At 39.5% G+C, this 20072-nt stretch overlaps 1 protein-coding gene across 3 annotated transcripts in view; it reads right to left on the minus strand.

Annotated features, from left to right (window-relative positions):
- Window positions 1-2758: 2758 nt before the first annotated feature.
- Window positions 2759-20072, minus strand: part of LOC105927797 (roundabout homolog 2) — a 136633-nt gene continuing 119319 nt past the window's right edge. For all 3 annotated transcript variants that reach the window (XM_036143345.1, XM_021317585.2, XM_012864740.3), the window contains 7 exons: window positions 19200-19472; window positions 18372-18534; window positions 17117-17359; window positions 15909-16108; window positions 9497-9658; window positions 9101-9355; window positions 2759-3498 (listed from right to left, as the gene is read on the minus strand). In XM_036143345.1, coding sequence (XP_035999238.1) covers window positions 3497-3498; window positions 9101-9355; window positions 9497-9658; window positions 15909-16108; window positions 17117-17359; window positions 18372-18534; window positions 19200-19472 — 1298 coding nt within the window. In that variant the 3' untranslated portion in view covers window positions 2759-3496. The remainder of the gene's footprint in view (window positions 3499-9100; window positions 9356-9496; window positions 9659-15908; window positions 16109-17116; window positions 17360-18371; window positions 18535-19199; window positions 19473-20072) is intronic.

Raw genomic sequence — 20072 nt, forward strand, 5'->3', positions numbered from 1 at the left:
GGAACATAAAGCAGTTCTGAGGTCCAGCAATGGCGATGACAGAACGAAGCTGAATGTGATGAGATTGCCCAAAATGTCTTTTATCTATCACAACGTTTCAGATTTAAACCTACAAGACCCTCCACACTTATTGGCACCCATACAAAAGATAACGTAAAATGTCTGAAAGCAAATTGGTCCCCCCCCCCCCCCCCCCCACACACACACACACAAATTATTTATTCATTTGGGGAAAATTCATATTCAGAAATGCATATTTTAAAATTAATGTCCATGTGCACCACAATCACTAGAACATATTTTGTCATTAGGACCACATGCTCTTCATCTATAACAATTGATATTATGAGCATACAGAGATACATTAGGGCCATTCCTCATATCAGGAAAAAAAAAACCTTCCTTCCTGCACCGTCTCCCTAGATAATCTCTAAAGGCCTCGGTCCGCTCTTAGACTGTGTTCCCTTCAGCTTGTCCCACAGGTTTGCAACAGGTTTGGGTCTGGTGGCTGAGATGCAAGAAGGTTAGTTTTAGTTATCAGTTTCTCTGTTTATCTAACTATGTGTTTCCTCCTGAAAGAACCAGCAACAACCCAATTGCAGTTTACTGGTGGAGTCCACCCAATCTGTATATATTATTTATGGAGTTCATGATGCCATAATCTGTTACGAGGTTCAAAGGCAAACCCACATCATCATAGATCATCCACCATATTGCAAAGGGAACCTGAGTATTTGCTTTATATATTCATAATTTTGTTCTCAAAAGATTAATTAATCTAGAATTGTTGTTCCCTATATATATATATATATATATATATATATATATATATATATATATATATATATATATATATATATATATACATACAATTTTTTGGGAACAGGGGGAGCTGATCTAGAGCAGAGTGGTGGCTAGAGGGAGACTGAGCGGACTGGATGATGGATTTGAGGTGAAGGCAGATTAAGAAAAGTCCAGAAAATTCCAAAACAAAAACCTAAATCATGACATTAAGTGCTTAAGTTCTTTAATTTTATTTATTCAAAGGAATTGTGGAGCTTTAGTAATAAACAATGCTGACCTTTCTGACTGTTCTGTTGACTCTTGTTGTCTGTCCATTATGGGTTTTTTTTTGTTTTTTTTGGCAGGGTGGGGTCATTTGTTGCAGTTTCTCTTTTTCTGCTCTTGTTTATAAATGTAAGAGTATTAAAAAACTGTTATTTTTTAACCAGTAATTTTTTTTCTTAACATATTTATTCAACTCTAAGATACTGCATTTAAAAAAAAAAATATTTAGTCACCTTTAAGCATGAAGTATGCTGTATATTCCTAGATTAAAATTTCCAGCAAGCATGTTGGAAAATATTGAATGTCGGCATTAAAAAAAATATCCCAAAATGAAATAGGGCTATGAAATAGACTTTACCATATGGTATTGTTTGTTACTTGCTTCAAAAATACTAAGCTTATACCATGATTTTTCCAGTTCTCATTTAAATAGTATCATGGTTCTCTCAGTTTTGAGTACCATATATATCAATTAGAAAATCCATACAGCTCTTGTTAAATTATATTGCTGTTCAATTTGTAACCAAAGTGATTCTTCGTTTCTCTGTGGACACCTCAGAATTAACGCAAATATTGTTTCACACTCTTGCATTATGAGGGAGAAATTCAGTTAATTTTCCACATACACATTTTATTTTTGCATCAAGTATTGAAAAAAGAAAATGGCCCTTCACTGTGTGGCTGTGTATTCCTGAAGGCAAACAGATCTGTCATGAAAAGATGCTTCTTATGGTGAGCAATTATACAGGAAAAAGTAACTCTGGACAAAAATCATCCCAAACAGGTATGAAGACTGAACATTCTGAATAAGAGTTGGCAGAAAACCTTAAGCAGCTGCATTTAACACTTCATAAATCATAAAATCTGGCTGTCAATAAAATCTGTAAAAAGCCATTTTTACTGTAAACCAAAAAGTTTGAAATTAAGTTAATGCAGTGATGTGAAAAAAATCACCCCCATTTGAGTTATTTTTGGCTTTTTGTCACACTTCAATGTTTCAAATGAAACAAATTTTAAATGCTTGAGTAAGCACTAAAAATGAAATTTTAAAGAAATAAATCAACAACAACCTCCTAACCAATTATATGTAAATGATCTAAAACATTTATGTGTGACAAAAAAAACCCCAAAAAACAGAATAATTATTTTTGGGGGCAGATACTTTTTCACAGCACCAGGTGTGAACCTCAACCTGACGTAGGCAGTCCATGAGCACATGTGTCGTCTTGCTGAAAGACTATAATCTGAAGAAATCTGTAAGGGGACATAAACGTTCTCACAGCCGTGTGTGTCTTATATGTTGAAAAGTTAAATACAAAAGTCTCATATTTTACACGGTTTCTGTCTGCAGGTGAATGTAGGTCACTTCAATGCACTTGTTTAAACTTTTAATCATCTTTGACTGTCACCAAGTTACTTCTATTGTCTCGTTTCTCTCTACTGTCACATTGTGTTCTGGATATTGCACGTCATCATGTCAAAAGATGTTACTAGAAATGGTACAATGATATATTATTTATTAAGTTTTGCTTCTTCAGAATGGCAGAGATGCAGCCAATGTTTATGTCTTTCCTTTGGATATCAAAGTTAATGTTTTCTCTTTTCCACCCACTGAGAAGCATTCTTAGGATGATCTATAATGGGTTTCTCAGCAAGATATATGAAACGATGTTGGTTAGTTTTTCTTTTCTTTTTTTTGGCATTTTAGTTCCTAGTGTGTACCTGTTATTTCCCCAAACGATTACAGCATAGCCAAATATACACTACAACATCTGACTCTCCACTCTTTAATATAGATCTCATTCTTTGCCATTATGATTCTCCTCCTCAGCTAAGCTGAAAATTAGTTTGTGCTTATTTTCACCAAAATAAATAAAACAAAAGAAAAACAAAATGCTCTGTGCAAAATACAACAATACAGTAGCCTCATCAGAATAAGCCAACAATTTGAGCATCGATTAAAAACAAAAAATATTACAGTCATAAATCACAAGAAGAGATGAAGTCAGGTTGGGCTTGCATAGCAAAGCAAAAAGAAACATAAAAACAAAAATAACATAAAAAATATATTTACAAATTTTGCAAGTCCTTTCATCATTCGAACAAGTCCTTTTTGTGGTGTGGTTTCTTCACATCTCCACTGTGTGATCGCCATGTGACAGAAAACAGAAGCGGACATATAACATACTGTTTACTCTTTCAAAGAGGGGGGAGGGGGGGGGTAGAAATAACACTGTGAAAGTGGTGTCTGTGTCTGTACATGACATTTACAGGTCTGTGTTTCCTTCTACGCTTTTTGCTTCTTCTTCCATCCTGTGTCCTCTCCAGCTTCTGAAAAACGCTGTCGCCGGGAGAAAATCTCATAGCGCTTACAAACAAGGGGTCTCGGGACACACCACATCTGGGGAAGATGGATGTCTCACAAGGACTCTGGAAAGAAACCCAAATGAAGAAATCTGAGTTAAAAATTAGTCCTAAAACTTCACTTTTACATCTGGGCCTCTATGGGTTTGTGTATTGAATGACCGTCTGTCCATTCAGTTTCACCTTACACACAGATTACCGTTTTGCCTTTAATTTTAGTCCTAATCCTATTACGTGTTCTGATAGAACTTCAGATTCCTGGGTCTTTAGTTTAATGCATAAAAGGTCCTGGTCTGAGGTAGGACTTTTTTCCTTTCCCTGGGATTGTCTGCAGCATGACAATACCGTCTGCCACCAGGAGGAGTAAAGGGCATTAAAGAGGTGAGTGCACAAACGTTTTGATTTTGTACCCTTTAATTTGTCACAAAAAGTAATTTTTAGATGTTTTTGAGCAGGAAACACCTTAAAATGTATCTGCGCAGTCAGTTGATCAAAAATATGAGGCTATTTTGAATCTACTTTTGGAGTTTTTGGAGCAGCAGAGCTCCGTTTACAGGCCTGTCTCCTCCTGGGCAGTTGTAAGGGGAATCCTCGGTTAACTGCAGTGTTTAGTCAGCCAAGCACACTGGCATATCCTTCTAGCTGTCAGCTGTCTGTCACGGCTAAAAGCGGATGTAAAACTTTTATGCCATTACGTCATTAGGACCTCCTCCTCACACGTCATGCAAGATCGTAGGTCATATGTCATCATAGTCGCCACCTTTGAAAAGGGCAAAGTAGCTCCAAGTTGTCGGCTTAGCTTCCATCTTCCGTCTAGCAGGTGTGTTTTCTCAAAGCTATTTTGTCTTTCAATGCTGCTATGTCAAAGTGCCGCCGTCTTGAATGTGATGTTTAAACAACTGTGAGTTGAGTTAAGAATTGCTACCTCTCATTTAATCCATTTTGACTTGTTTTATTTTCATTTATTTTCTTTTGCATTTTTATTTTAGTAGCGAGTAGTGTTTCTTAGTTTAATTGAATTAAAATAATTATTGTAACAGGGAGTTGTTTGTTTGTTGTTGTGGGCACGTCCCACCGGGAGGAGACCCAGGGGAAGACCCAGGACACGCTGGAGGGACTATGTCTCCCGGCTGGCCTGGGAACGCCTTGGGATTCCTCCTGAGGAGCTGGCCCAAGTGGCTGGGGAGAGGGACGTCTGGGCCTCCCTACTGAAGCTGCTGCCCCCGCGACCCGACCCCGGATAAGCGGAAGACAACGGACGGACGGACGGACGGAGTTGTTTTGGTTTAATAAATAATGTGTGGAATAGTAATTGTTTGTGTTTATTTTGATGCAGAAGGTGGATGGTCTCTAAAAGTAAATAATTACCTCTTTTTGAGTTAACTAAATCAACTGAGACATTTTCATTGGTTTTTGATAAAGAAGCAAGGGTTAAAACTTGCAGTTATAATTTGTGTTATCAGCGTTTGCTGGATAAGTCTGATTGGTCATAACCGATCAGGTTACACTTTTCCAGCATAAATAAGTTCATAACAGCTAATTAATAAATGCATTGCTAGTGTTAGTAATTACAGGCTTGTAGCCTGATCACAACCATTTGAATTACATTTGTTATAGCTACCATTTGAGTTTGAATGATCTATTATTAAAATTATAATAGTGAATCAAAATTAATAATAATACTCATAATCAAACAGGTTTCTGGCATAACAAGCATTTAGTATGGTGAATAACTGGTGAATAACTGGAAGTACCAGAATATAAAATGTAATATTTTTTTCTGTTTTCTAGATGTTGGCATTCATTATAAACAGTTTCGCCACAGTTTTGTGGGAAACAACAGATTACCAATGATCAAACTGAGCATTTTTACTATTCTTGTTAAGCAAAGAAATACGCATTTTTCTAAAACTGGCTTTTCATGTAAACCTAACCTGGTGGAGGGTGAACTCGTAATTGTTTTCTATTTTTCATGGTTTTATGTTGACAGCTCTGCAGGAGGAATGACATTGGACGCAGGTTGCCAAAAGCTCCCAGGAACCTCTCCATGTCCTATCAATACACTCCACTTTCTACCAAATATAAATACTTACTTTTAATTGGACCATCAAGTTATCAATTCCTTGCACCTGTGGACTGATTATGTTTTGTGTTATTCTGATAAATAAGTTTGTTTTTACTATAAACATTTCCTGTGCTGTAGATATGAGTTTTATATTAATAAAGTGAGTATTATATTAATAAAAGAAAAATGGGTGTTTATATCAGTGTTTAGTTTTATTGAAAATAATCATGTAGCTGTAAAGCATCAACTTTGGCCAGATGCAGGTTGGAAAAAAACTTTTATTTAAAATAATGATTTAAAATCCTGCTTGTGGATCCACTACCACTTAAGAAATAATGGAAGAATGAATCGGTATAAATTTGTATATCTCCAAAGCTGCTCATCATTTACTATTATTTATTAGTTAAAACAAACTTGATATAGTCCTTTAAAAAAGTAAAAAAGTTATGCTGGATAGCATATACAGAAGTAGGATAGAAGGGATTTGTGAGGTCTAGAAAATGTTGTCTAAAGAAACTAAATCACATTTATAAGCTATAAAAGTATTATGCAAAATGAATTACTAATTTAAGAATAGAAAAGGCACAATCTGATGACCTGAAAATACTCCATAGGTTCTATCCAACTTACCCATACCCATGATTTTACTAATGTCTTAAAAAAAAGTGGGTTCGGTCGGGCTTCGGCTGTTTGGCCTTTGGTTTCTTCTTACCGCCACCCGCTGGACTGAAGGTGAGGTAGAGGAACCAAATCCAAACGCTTATAATCCGGGGCCTTTCAATGGAAAATGGGCTAATAACAAGAAACCCTGGCCGAAATTTAGTAAAACTAGTTCAAAATTTTTCTAGTTTTTTTTCCAATTTAAATAACTGAGAGGGTGGGGAAGTCCGTTGCTTAAAAGTTACCCAAAGCTTCCATGGGACTTGTGGACTTTTGGTTGCTTAAAAAAAAAAAAATCAACAAAAACAGGAAAAGAAACAACTCAGGGATAAGTAACAATCCAAATATTGATTTCTAATGCTTTAAATAATTCTAACTCTTTATTTTCAACATCAGTCTATTTGTTCAGTTTCCTAGTTTTTTTATACATCTAAATGTTATTTGCATTTTGAACCATGTTCTACACAGATTTTGCACCCACAGAAGTGGGTTTAGGAAAATGAGACAATAGAAATTTTTAGCGATATTTTTTGACAAACAAAAAATCAGTCAAAATATTTTTCACAAGAGATACTCAAATAAATAAAAAAACCTACAAAGCAAGGGAGAAAGTTTAAAAGTGGTGGTGGAAGTTTTAGTGTTTTTGGCCAGACCAACGAGTGAGAGCAAAAGATAACTTTGAGTAAGACAACGTTCAGTGAGAAAAGTACAGACGTTTTATGAGCTTTAAGAACTGCTTTTTAAATGTTTTGCATTTAGGGAGAAACCAATTCTTTACCATTTACCCATCATGGTTGTTCGCTGTTGGAAGGATGATGTTACAAAAAAACATCAACTTTATTTTCCTAATCATACTGTGGTGTGTGGGCTACATGAATGGCTAAGATTTATTAGTTACCTCTAATTATTATTTAGAGTTTGTTTGATAAAAAGTACAAAGATATTTACATGTTATACATTCATCTAATCACAGAGAGTGATCCGATTTTTTGGCATCAGAAAATGGGGGAGCAGTTGTTCCACTTGCTTAACTGTTCAGGCACTGATGCAACAGGGTGTCAAGTTTAAAGCACTTCCCTTCCCATCTGTGGCTCGATGATAGCTTACACTTGCTTCACCAGATGACAATCATATGCTGCCAACATCTAGGTAGCTATTCTATAACTTGACTTCACTCTGATGGGAAATATTGTGGCGTTTTATTATAGTGAGATATTGTGCCGCTAGTTCCTATACTCCTAATATTTATAAAAGTCAAGGTTCAGTGTTGGCAGATAATCCAGAATTTATGAGCTAGGAGGTCAGGCTGACCTCCTTTGTTTGATTATTTACCAGTATACACTTTCTTCCAAAGGAAATGCTGAAAACCTTCTTGTAAGGACTTATAACATCTCTGCACCTAAGGGAGTCAATTTAAGAAGCTTTAATGGAGGTCAGCGCTACTTAACCTGACCTCTAGCTCTAATACTACTCGTTTTGGTTGAGACCCAATCAGATCACTGATTGGTTGGACAAATCTGAGAAAGAAACAGATGATGAAAGATTTTTGCTAAATATTTTGAATGACCTGCTTCATCGCCACATCCAAGTGAAGACAAATGGAAGAAACAAGATGTGCCATCAGGCAAGCCTTTTGGGGGCATGTTTCTTCTAGCTATCCATCTTTCTCTCTCCTTCTCTTGAGACACGTTTTTGTCTCTTTCTTTATCCAGCCCCATCAATCATCAGATTTAATGTCTCTGCTGAAGAAAAGCCTCACCACAGCATAATGTTTTCACTACCATGTGTCACCGTGGGTTCAGGTGGATTTAAAGCCTTAGTTTTCTGCTATAACTAGTGTTTTGCATGTAGGTCAAAAACATAAATTTGAGCCTCATCTGACCAGAGCCCATTGAGCTACATGTTTGCTGAATCGATTTAATTTGGCTTCCTTTTAAATAGTGCCTATTTTTCATAAAGGTCGGGTTTGTGGAGTGAACGACTATTAGTTGTGCTTCTCTCTGTGAAGCCGTAGATCTCTGCAGCTCCCTCAGAGCTACAGCAGGGCCCCTTGGCTGCTTTTCTGATTAAAGTGTTCCTTGCTGGCATGCCAGTTTAGGTTAATGTCCTTTTTTTCTGTAGGTTTGCATTTGTGTCATACCCCTTACATTTTCACACAATTCGTGGATCCATAAGAAGTAAATCGGCCCTACGAACAATGAGTGGATTCTATGTCTTAGGGAGGCTGAGACAGTGGTAAACTGCTTTTGGTTGATCTATGTGAGAAACAAAAGAGGGACATAAACGACTGAAAAAGTTTTGCTACCAAAGCCGTTTCTGTTCAAAACAGATTGGAGACAATGAGCTCAGAATATTCTAGATCTAATCAGACTTCTTTAAAATGTTGCAACCCAGCCTTTTCATTCTTTCTACATCTTAAATTTGGCAGCCTAAAAAACAAACTTTTTTTTTTTTTTAATATGGCACTCAACACATTTCATTAGGTTGTTGGTGTGCATTACCCCCAGCTCCAGTCCATGATGGAAGCTGCTGTTTGGTCTGGCCAAGAGAGGAGTTGGTGCTTGGGTAAAACTGGCTTTGTTTTTCAGAACCAGAGCCAATGTTTTTGATGCAGGAAACTGAAAGAAATGATGCCAAGTGGGGTAGTAGCACCAGCTCTGCACTGGAAGCAGTTCTTTTTTTTTTGGTATGTAGATTGATTTTACATTTCAAAACAGGTAGAAATGTGTTTTCAGAACAAACAGAAAATTGTTTTCTGTAAAATACTCATACACATCTAAAGTATCCCCAAGTTTTCCAGATATTTCTTCTGAGATCAAATGTTTTCAAGCATGAGTATTCATGAACAGCCTCCTTGTTTAACAAATAAATCAGTCCCAATCATCATGCTTTTGCTCCGTACAAATGGATAATTTGCTCTTTTTGCACACATTCTACACTTACAATGTTCCCTTTTCTCTGTGCCGTTAGTGGAAGGATGCCCGTCGTGGGAGAGGTCTGCGGCAGGTCTCTTGTGGGAACCCCTACCCAGGGTGGCCCTGCCGGACGATGTTGTGCCACTCCAGGAAGCCATGTGCTGTCTCTCTAGTGTTGACACAGTCACCATGCACTCCTCTGAGGCGTCTGGTGCCGGAGCTGCCCACGGGCTTTGCATGTGGGATCCCATGCTGTGCAGGGACTTTGTGGCTGGCGTGTGGGCTGTAGAGTGGATGGAAGATGATGGCATGTGGAAAGGAGATATCATGACATGCGGTGGAGATATATATATATATATATATATAAATAAAAGGAATCATATTTGAGAAACAGTTGTCTGAGAGCACGGAAGTCCAAACTCACAGTCTGTGTTGGTGTCTCTCCGCCTGGGAAGAGTTCCGACCTTGTCTGTCTGAGGTTTGTGGCCAGTAAGTGGTGCCCCCTTGTGTCTGAGGCTATGTGTACCATGCGCACCGTGGTCTGCAGCTCCAAAGCTATCAGTGTGACTGTGATGGGTGGATTTCCCTGTGATGAGAAGAAATAAGGCAGTTATGATAGATAATGAATTGTCCACATCTTTCCAACAGTTAAAAAATATGTTAGTTGTACAGTAATTCACAGGTTCAGAGGGTAAAATATTCACCAATCACAGTTTTTTCATGCTACAACCACAACATGTACATGTGTTGTTAGGATTTACTGTGCAAGGTAAGCACAAAGGAGTAAACAACTGTGAACTGTGTATTTGTATTCAGCCTCTTTTACTTTGATACCCATGAATAAAATCCAATGCAACCCCAGAAGTCACCCGATCAGTACATACGGTAGATCTGTGTGGAAATTTAACCTCAGTGTTGCTTCATCTGCTCTGAAGGCTTCAGATATTTGTTGAAGTACTAGTAAAGAAACAGCATCATGACGACCAACGAACACAACAGACGGGTCAGGAAGAAAGCGTTTAGAGTACAAAGTTTAAAGTACAGTTTTCAAACAATATTTGAAACGTTGAATCAATTATCTAGATTTATTTTCTTGGAGAAAATAAATCCAACAGTCAGAAAAGATGTGGTGGTAACCATTTAAGATTTGTCTCAAGCTATGTAAGGGACAATAAATGCTGTATGGTACAACAGGGTCAGATAAGACCAAAATTAAACATGTTGGCTTGTATACAAAATGCTGCATGTGGCAGAAAACTAATTGCACATTTCTCTGAAAACACCATAGCCACGGTGAAACATGTTAGTGGCAGCATCATGCCGTGAGGATTATTTTCTTCAGCAGGAATCGAGAAGCTGGTCAGAGTGGATGGGTAGATGGATGAACATTACTCAGTACAGAGTAATCCTGAAAGAAAACATTCTGGAGGCTGGAAAGAAGCAGATGTTCACCTCCCAGCAGGACAGAGATCCTAAGCTTATAGCCAGAGTTAGGCTCGAATCATTTAAAGAATATTCATGTGCTAGAACAGCCCACTCCAACTCTAGACCTAAATGAAATTGACAATTTGCAGGAAAACTTGAAAATCTGTGGATGTAGACACTCTTCTTCCAACCTGCCTAAATTTGAGCCAGTTCTTTTAGTGAAGAATGGGGGAAAAAACTGTGTCTGTAGGCCCTGTTCCACGGGCTCCGCACAGCATGGCTCCGCTCTCCTTCGAATGTTTCAGAAGCAGTTTTTTTTCAAGGCCAGCCTGGGTTCCTCTGGCTCTGTTGAAAAGCAGGGTCAAACCGTGCTGACTCGAGAGGAGTTTTGAGTGAACACACCTCTTTTCAGTGATTGGTAGTGGGGTGAGGAGAAAGGAGAAGGTTTTCTCTGATGGAGTCCAGAAAAACCGAAGAGTGACACATCAATATTAAGGACCACTATGAACAAAGTGGGCCAAAACAAAATAGCCTTTTATTATTCTGAAACCATGAACCACACCTGAAGGGTAAAGAAAAAGGACACTTCAACTTTTTATGCCCTGATGTGCGATGTGTGTCAGATCTGTAGATTTATCAAGGCTTTTTTCTCATTTTACACTCACTGACAGTTGCTATGTTGAAGTTTTTATCTATCCACCTCATGCGGTGGAAGACAGAGGCTATCTGCCTCTCCCTGGCTGCTGCTGCCAAAGCATGACGCTCTCTCCTCTGGCAGCACACAGCCTGGTAGTAAGCACGCAATCAAACTGAAAAAAAAAACAAACAAACAATATCACCGCCGTTAAAATGTTGCCGCTGGCTACCTTCCGGAAGGGAGGTGGGCTGGCACCCTCCTTTTTGGCCCTCCCAGTTTTAAACGCATTTGAGAACAGCATGCAACAACATGACATTTGAACAGGCAGAGGCAGGCTCGTGGTCTTTCTAACACCCCTGTTCTCTGATTGCCATCCAGATTCTGTGGCTTGGAGGAGGGGCGGGCCACTTGGTCGGGGATGGGCGTTGGGTCCTGGGGATCGGCTGGGGCTGGAGCTTTTGCTCTCCCCTGGAATATGGGGGTAGGGCTTAGGTATGGAGGGCAAGGTGTGGAGGAGGTAGCTACTTAGGGTTTGTGGGGTAGCCTCTAGTTGGTTGGCCCCATCTCCGGGTGGATGGGCCCATGGATCATCTGGGTTGTGGACTAGGACCGGATTATGGACTGGGGAGATAGGGTTGTGGTGGTCGTGGTTGTCCCCCCCTCCATCTTGATGTTGGGGGGAGGGTCTTTGACATGCCTACTGAGCATTTTTCTTATGGATAAACCTTACATACACAATCACACTCTCACAAACACCTACAGGTGCTCGAATCCAGGTACTTACAGATTCAATTCTATACAGGAAACCCCTATTATTATCTTCAGCTGTCACTTTATACATTTCATATTAAATAATACTGTATACTATTCTTCAGTGATGGTATCAATGCGTTGTTTGTTTGGTCCTGTAATACTTTATCGGTAGGCTTTGCTGTTCTTTTTGTATCTGTCTTTGCAGGTGTAGAAGCAGGCTCTGAGGATGTTATATTGCTTTCTCTCTTTCCTCCCCTCTTTCCCATTATCTCCCTTTTTGCATTTTGTCTCGTCTCTTTCTCTCCTTTTCCTCTTTTACCTTCCCGTTTCTGTGTCCATTGAACATGAAATAGTCCCAGAATAAAATCTAATAAAGCTTTTTGCATATATAAATCAAACAGAGCACTATGACAAAAGCAGTAAGGCTCCACTTGTGAAAGTAAAATCTGTTGGGCTCTTGTTGGCAATAAGACAACAATTATTAATGTCACATTGCCAGACAGGATACTAAAAAAAGGAATAGCTAAACCAGCCAAAGGTAATCTGAGTGCGGAGGAGCTGAGTTGGGCCGGTGAGAGCGGGCAGGCCAGTGGAACTGTGCCTAAAGTAGATGTGCTTTTAGAGACATAAAACAAAATACATGCACCTGTACTTGCGTTGAAAAGTGGTTGAACAAGAGCGGTGGATACAAACGCACATCATACTTTTCGGATTTTTATTTGGAAACAGTTTGGAAACTGTGCATCATATCCCTTCCACTTCACAATCACATGCTAATTTGGGTTGGTCATTCACATTAAATTTCAATAAAAAATTCACATGCAGATGCTTGCGGCTGTAACTTGACAAAAATGTGAAAAGATCAAGTAAAAAGAAAACGCTTTTCATGCAAGGCGCTTGTGTCTTTTGACAAGGTATACATTTTTGTCACATATCCCGTAGGAAAATAGAAGTCATAGTTGTCGTGCTGCTGAGAGAATTTGACAGCATTAAGAAAAAAACATCCTTTGTAGCATAACGGAAAGGGATGTGGCTCCCCACTGTGGCTTCTAGACACAAGACTAAAGAGTCATATTTTTCCTTATAATGTGTGCCTGTAAGATCTGTGATGAGAACACATTTGCATTGCTGATGTGTGTAAATATTTATAGTCACACTGACTTGTATTCTGCCTTGCAATGGCTTATTAAATGTAATGAACACACACATATTCTCAGTGCACCCGTCAGTCGTAACTTATCAAACAATGGGGTCTAAAAACGGCACGGTTCTGTCCCTGTGGGAGAAGCCATCAAGTTTCTGAGTTCTAAAGAGTAGCTTTCAGGCGGCAACCTATTTTTAAATGCATCAAATTATAAAATATGTTATGGCTACTACAGCTATCTGAAAACGAGGACATGTAACTTTTGATTAATGGTTTTAAACTGTTCTAAAACGCACCATCTAAAAGCTTATTGAAAGGATTACAGCTATATCAATAGTTTTGCTATCATAGTGAGTCCCTGCTTCTGTCACAGAGGCCCAAACCCTGTTGGAAAGCAGAAAGCAGATGGAGGAGCTCCAAATCTACCAAGACATAGCTGTTCACCAAAACTGACAGGTGGGGAAAATATTAATCGTAAAGGTAGCCAAGAGGCCCACGGTAGCTCTGATAGAGCTACACAGACCATCAGCTCAGGTGGGTGAATCTGTTTACCGTGTCAGTATTAGTTGTGCACTCCACATGTCTAGCCTTTAGGGGAGAATGTCAGGGGGGAAATAAATGTCGAAAGAAAAACATAAAAAGTTCCATTTACAATTTTCCACATAGGGGAATAGAGCAAAAATGTGGAAAAAGTCAAGGTCAGATGACACCAAAACTGAACGTTTTAGCAAACATGCAAAGCAGCCATCATCCACCCAGAAGACCCCATAATCAGACTTGGTGGTGCCACCATTATGCTGTTGGCAAATCTGCTTCACTTTCTATTATTTAAACTAAACATATTTCAAAATATTAAATGATCTGTCTTTCTAACATGCATGACATTTACAGCTATTCACTTGCGGAAACGTGCGTCTCTCATTGTTCATATATTACCCAGCTACAAATAATAATTAATTTGTTCTTCCTCTATTCTAACTCCCCGTGGGTGTATTGTGTTCTATAAGTTGTTCAACATAAATGTATTTTCTTGAGTGGCTTTTTCAGTCTCGATTTTTCATTCTCTTAAGTATATTTGTTCTATTCTGAATCACTTTTACATTGCCAGTCAAATGTTAGAGCACGGGTTGTAAATATTAATTAGTAAGACATCACTATGCTTAAGTTTTGAAGAACCCCTTACTTCTTTTTTACCTGTTCCTCCAGTGGAGACCAACTTCCTTGTTATCAGTTCAAATAGTTTTGATCAATGGTCCTCTAAAGCTTTTGAAGAACTTTAAAATTAGGATTTTGGACTGTTGCATTTTTTGCTCATATTCTGCACAGTTCTCACAGTCGGCCCTGACAGTATATTGTTCAGTGTGAACTTAAAGAAAAAAAAAGAAGAAAAAAAACTATAATCAACCATTAAGTAGTACCTTAAGTAGTACCAAACTAATCTGGCCAAATGTATCAATTTATTTTCTATATGTAAAAATATTATCTTCTTTAATATTTGTTGAAGGAAAAAAAATGACTACATAAAGGAGGAATTACAATTATTTTGGCTCCCCACCAATGTATTGAAATTGCATAATGCTATGGTAAATTAACCCGACTCTAGCCAGATGGATTTCACTTACATCCATCTGGGACCTCTCCATAGGAATTGCCTTTTTTGAAGGCTGGGCCTTATCAAACATCCTTGCATATGATTGGATAAGCCACTTGTCTGTCATCTTTATCGACATGCTATTTCTACCACTCACACCGAAGCTAACCCGTGACGCTGTGAGGGCGACGCAGGAAAAAACAAAACTTTTTTTTTTATGTGTTTGCGGCTCTAGTGGCACGCGTTTTATTGACAGTGACCTGACAGGAAGAGGGGGGAGACAGGCGGCAAAGCGCCGCGGGTCGGAGTCGATCCTGGGCCGACCGCGTCAAGGACTAAAGGCCTCCTAATATGGTTTGCGCTAACCGCTCCGCCGCGGGCATGCCGCGAAAACATCGTTTCCACCAACAAAAGCCTTCAGAGCTGTTATCTGATGTTCTTTTAATGAAACAATATTAGTAGATTGGACAACACGGAAGAAATAGCAGCATCAATGTTAATGCTTGCTTCCTTGATGCGAGCCGCCATTGCTATCTGAATCAAAACAGTCTCACGTCACGGTTGCTTCTCCACTACGTCACATCTATGAAACTCCAGCCCTGCGTCCTGATTGGCTAGACAATAAAATTGGTTGGAGAAATCACTCTCTATGGGAGAGGTCCCAGATGGATGTAAGTGGAGCTGGGCGGAGCGAAATCCATATGGCTACAGTCAGGTTAATGGTGAATAACTTAGCTGTAAACCAAAACAGCAATGGAAACATTGACTTAGGAAACCCATGGAAATCCACATTGACAAGTATAACAGTTAGTTAACATGGACATTGAACACAGGCTAGTAGACAGACATTTTGTGAACAAGGGGTCAACTTATATCTTAAGAGTAGGTCTCCCAGGAAGTGATGTTCCTTCATCAGTTCTTTTCATAACATAACATTCGAAAGAACATATAATTTAATCTATTTCATTTGAATAAGAACAAAATGCTACTTTGTTTCTGTATGTATGTTTAATACATAGTAAATGACAAATAATGTACTTGTTACTTATTATTTTCAGTTTGTAATATTCATTAAACATAACTAAACTATTATATTCTTCTTTCATTTTAATTTAATCAAATTATAATTCTAAGAGTTAACGTGTTGAATAATCATGATTTTAATTAAATAATGGTAAAGTGATCTTGGTATACCTTGAAACAGCCAACATGCCCATGCCTGGTTTCTCAAATTTATAAAGAACGCTCTTATTTCAAACACAACCTAAAATAATAACAACACATACCTGTGCCTTCAAGGCTGTCAATGCTGTGACCTGGAGTGTATTCCAAGCCGCACAAGTTCTTTGACACCACAGAGTATCTTTCATCCTCCTCTTCTTCCTCATCGTCTTCAGAAAGGAGAGTTACTCCCAGATCAGAGCCCAGTGTACTCGACATGAAGTCCATCGATGTGTTGGACACATTCGCCCCGCTCTTCATATGCCTAATTAAATGTGAGCAAACACCGTATTAATGCATGCTGTCAAATCATCAAAATGCAACAGAGGTCAGATAAAGACCGGGGGAAATACTGCAAAACAACCATCAGAATGCGGAATCAGTGGATATTCAGAGGCGTTAAGACTATGAATGTCTGCAGTGATTTTCCCTGATTTCTTTCTCGGCAGCAGTGTGTGTTGTGGTAACACAATGGAGTTGTAATTGGACTGGATAAAGGATATCTGGATGGGCAGGGCTGTCAGCAACATGCCTGTTATCTCCCGCACAGCTGTCCTCCATGATGGCTCGCATCCCACCGTAGAGGAGATGCATGCATAATTACCAACTCTATTTACTGATGTCAGACCAGCATGTAAGACTAAACCCAGTCATTACCCCCCCCCCCCCAACACGTGTCGGCCCTGACTTATCAAGTTCCCCTCAGTGCTTCGTCGAAGGTGTAATCAATGGCTAGAATGTTTTTTTTTTTTATCGTTCGAGGGAGACAGCGATGCAGGTTTGGGCTGACATGTGCAAATACCAGCACCCTGAGACATTCAAATGCTGGCAATTGTTATGCAAAACAAAATATGACAGGATGAATCGCTTGAATAAAAATCCAGGTATGTCTGCAACTGTGCAAAGCAAGGAACTGGCAACACTTTTTAGACAGAGAAAGGATTAAGTGGACCTCATAAAAATGTAGTAAAAAAAGGAAAGCAAAATTCCTTGATGAAGACTAAAACTCCAGTCAATAAAGAACATGATTAAATATAAAACCTTGTACATGCCGTTTAAAGGCATCTATAAGGATAGCTAAACAAAGGGGTGGTGACATAGTTCAATGGCAAAGTAAGTAAAACAGCTCCATGTGTCAGAGGCTACTAAAAAATCCTACAGAACTTCAACAGAACAATTTTAATGCAGTGCCATTTTTGAAAACCAGACTGAAAAGGGTCACAAATCTCTAGTCTACTTAATATAAAGAACTGGTGCTGTCATGTATCCTTACCATGCCTGCTTGGCCACTTCGTACTGGTAAGCTCTGGTGAGTTCATCTAAGTGGGCCTGCAATATGGATTGCATTTCTTCATGGTGGGCAGAACTGAGAGAGGAGGATGAGGGCTGGCTGAAGGGAGCTGGAGAAGAGGATCTTCCTCTCAAGGGTGGAGTTGGACCTCTCTCCTCTTCTGCTTCGCTGTCCAAATCCTGGTGGCGGTAGGTCTGGATAGACATGGGTGGGGCCCAGCTGTTGCTGTTAGTATGCAAAAGAAAAAGAACAAAAAAAGGAAAAGATGTGTTATGTAGGAACAAAAAAATCTGGTACCGATAGCATTTAATGAGATTATATAAGGCTTTGCAAATAATATTCGTAGGTTAGAGCCACCAACCACCGTGTATTTTATTGGGATTTTGTGTGAGCATTGAAATCCAAAGTCAAATTCCTCATGTTTACCCAAAAACTTGGCGAAAAAATAATAATCTGATACTGACAGGCCAACACAAAGTAGAAGAAAATAATAAAGAAGGGGTTTCAAAATACTGAACACTGAAAAGTGTGGCATGCATCTGTATGGTCAACTCACCCCGGTTTACAGCTACAACAGCATTTTCAGAATGATGTGCAGTTAGCTAGTAGGCAACTGAACTACCAAAATAGTTCACTTTTGGTGTCATTTAACAAAGCATCGTTTTCCACGTATTTGCTCTATCCTATATGTGGCTTGTCAAGATTAGACTTTCTAGAGCTTTGTCTCAACAACAGCCTTCTTTTTGCCACTTTTCAAAATCCAGATTTTTGAAGTCATAAACAAGTAGCTGTCCGGGTTCGTACTCGGACAGCTGCTACAGCCCTCTCATTTGGTTCCCTCATTACTGTTATCCTTGCCCTCTTCATCAGTTTAGATGGATAGCTTAGTCATGGTAGGTTTATAATCCTGTCATTTGTATTGTGCAGTGAGAGATGCTCAAAGCTTCGGATATTGATTTTTTTTTCAGAGTTAAGGATGATTTTTTTTTTTTTGTGTGTAAAAACTTTTGAAAACCATGTGTTCTTCCACTTCCCAAATATGGATTACTTTGTCTTGGTGTATCACATAAATCCCCCATAAAAGACAGGGTCAGAACGTGACCTGAAAGAGTAAAATACCTTAATGTTCAGCCAAATTGTGCCTCTGATTTGGCATTTGTATTTGCTCTTAACATTGTTTTGTGTTTTTTTTTTTTCTGTGCAGAGGCAGGACTGATGAAACCTGAGTGTGCCTTACCTTCCTTTATGGGTTTCCTGGGGGTACCTATCAAGATCGACCTCTGTACCCGGCAGAGGGTGCATGGGTGGCGGAGGCAGGGGGATGTTCGCCCAGCACGTCCCATTTGATTTGGAGGGTTTTGTCCCTCCCTTGATCTTCTTTTTCTTTGTAGCCTTAGTGACTAGGGGTGGGAAACACAAAATGTTTCAAAATCTTGAGAAGCCCCCTCGTAATCGTCTCTTCAATAATATTCTATATCAATTTTACACACATGCAGGTTTGATTTGAAAGTCATTTTGCATCTACACCAGCAGCTGGAATCTTTAAAAAAAAAAAAAGCCTGTCTTCCTGCACAAAGTTCATCTCTTCCTTTGCTTTGTGCTTGCAGCACATTATAACAATTCCCAAATGTTGACATTTCTTAAAGTGGCATTAAAAACCTGTGTCAACCACTTAAAGTTGCATCCGTACGACTCCCCCTCCTTGGGCTCGCTTTATCTCCGCTGAGCCTGACATTTAGCTGAACATTGTGCAAAACTACAAAGGTGCAGACAGATATGCCTCCGCAGCTTTACAAAATGTATATATGCTAAATAAATAACTCAGAAGCGCTGAGGGATTTTCTGCCATCGCTAATCAAATTAAGCCAAAGGAATGCGTCATTGTTGCGTGACATTTCTGGGCTAGATAAGCTCTCCGGGTAGAGCTGTGATGGAGACAGAAGAGTAATTAAGAACATTGTCCTGAGGGTCTATTTTGGCGAATATGTAAATAAATCCCTTCCTTCCTCATTTGCTTTTTCTCCAAGTTCAGCTCGTAGCGATTTTTTTTCCACATGGCTCGTACCCGGACCAGGTCGCCGGTCAGTCAGTGAGTAGCCCATGTTTGCCATTTCCTGCTGGGCCTGCAGAGACGCCTTCCAACGGGGATCTGGCCTGTCCACAGCCAGCTCGTGGAAGCTGTTGGACTGCAGGATCTGAGTGGTGGCGTAAGGTGTGGGCTGGCCGGCTCGTGCCGGGCTGCTGTAGCCTCCCTTCCCCATGAAGTCGATACTGCTGTAGATGGCCCCATCAGACAGCATGGTGCCCGTTTTCTCCATGGCTGCAGACGGTAAAACATCTGAGGGGAAGTGGGGTGGAGACGGAGCGCGGGGATGGGGGAGGGAGAGGGAAGAAAGAAAGAAAGGCAACACAGAGAGATAAGTTGACGTGAAGTTAACGATCTTTAAGGTCATTAACGCACCCCGCTGTTCTGGTGCTCTGCATTAGTTTTTTTTTTTAAAAAACAAGTCCAAAGTAGAGTTGATATAAACGAAAGTGATTATCAACAAGCGTAATTAGCATGCAACGCTCGGTGGGAGCCTGGTGGAGTGTTCAGAAGAGGGGATATTCACACAGCGCTAACCTTCAGCTTCACTGTCTCTCACACAAACACGCCCCCAGCTTACTGGTTTAAAACAGCGCACTCAAATTAAAACCACCAACCTGGAGTATCAATCTCACGCGAGCTTGGAAAATGCACAGTGGCAGGAAAGGACTGCCAAAAATATTTCTAAACAGCAAAAAAAAAAAAAAATTAAGCCAAATATCAAGGTTGTCAAATCAAATCAGGGAAAACAACCCCTCAGAGGCACTGTTAATTTGGATGCACGTGTTTGTAAATGCAATGTGCTGGCATGATGCTTCCCAAAGGATAAACATCAAAACTGTCCACCAAGGC

The sequence above is a fragment of the Fundulus heteroclitus genome, chromosome 11, assembly GCF_011125445.2.
Source record: "Fundulus heteroclitus isolate FHET01 chromosome 11, MU-UCD_Fhet_4.1, whole genome shotgun sequence".
Lineage (NCBI taxonomy): Eukaryota > Metazoa > Chordata > Actinopteri > Cyprinodontiformes > Fundulidae > Fundulus > Fundulus heteroclitus.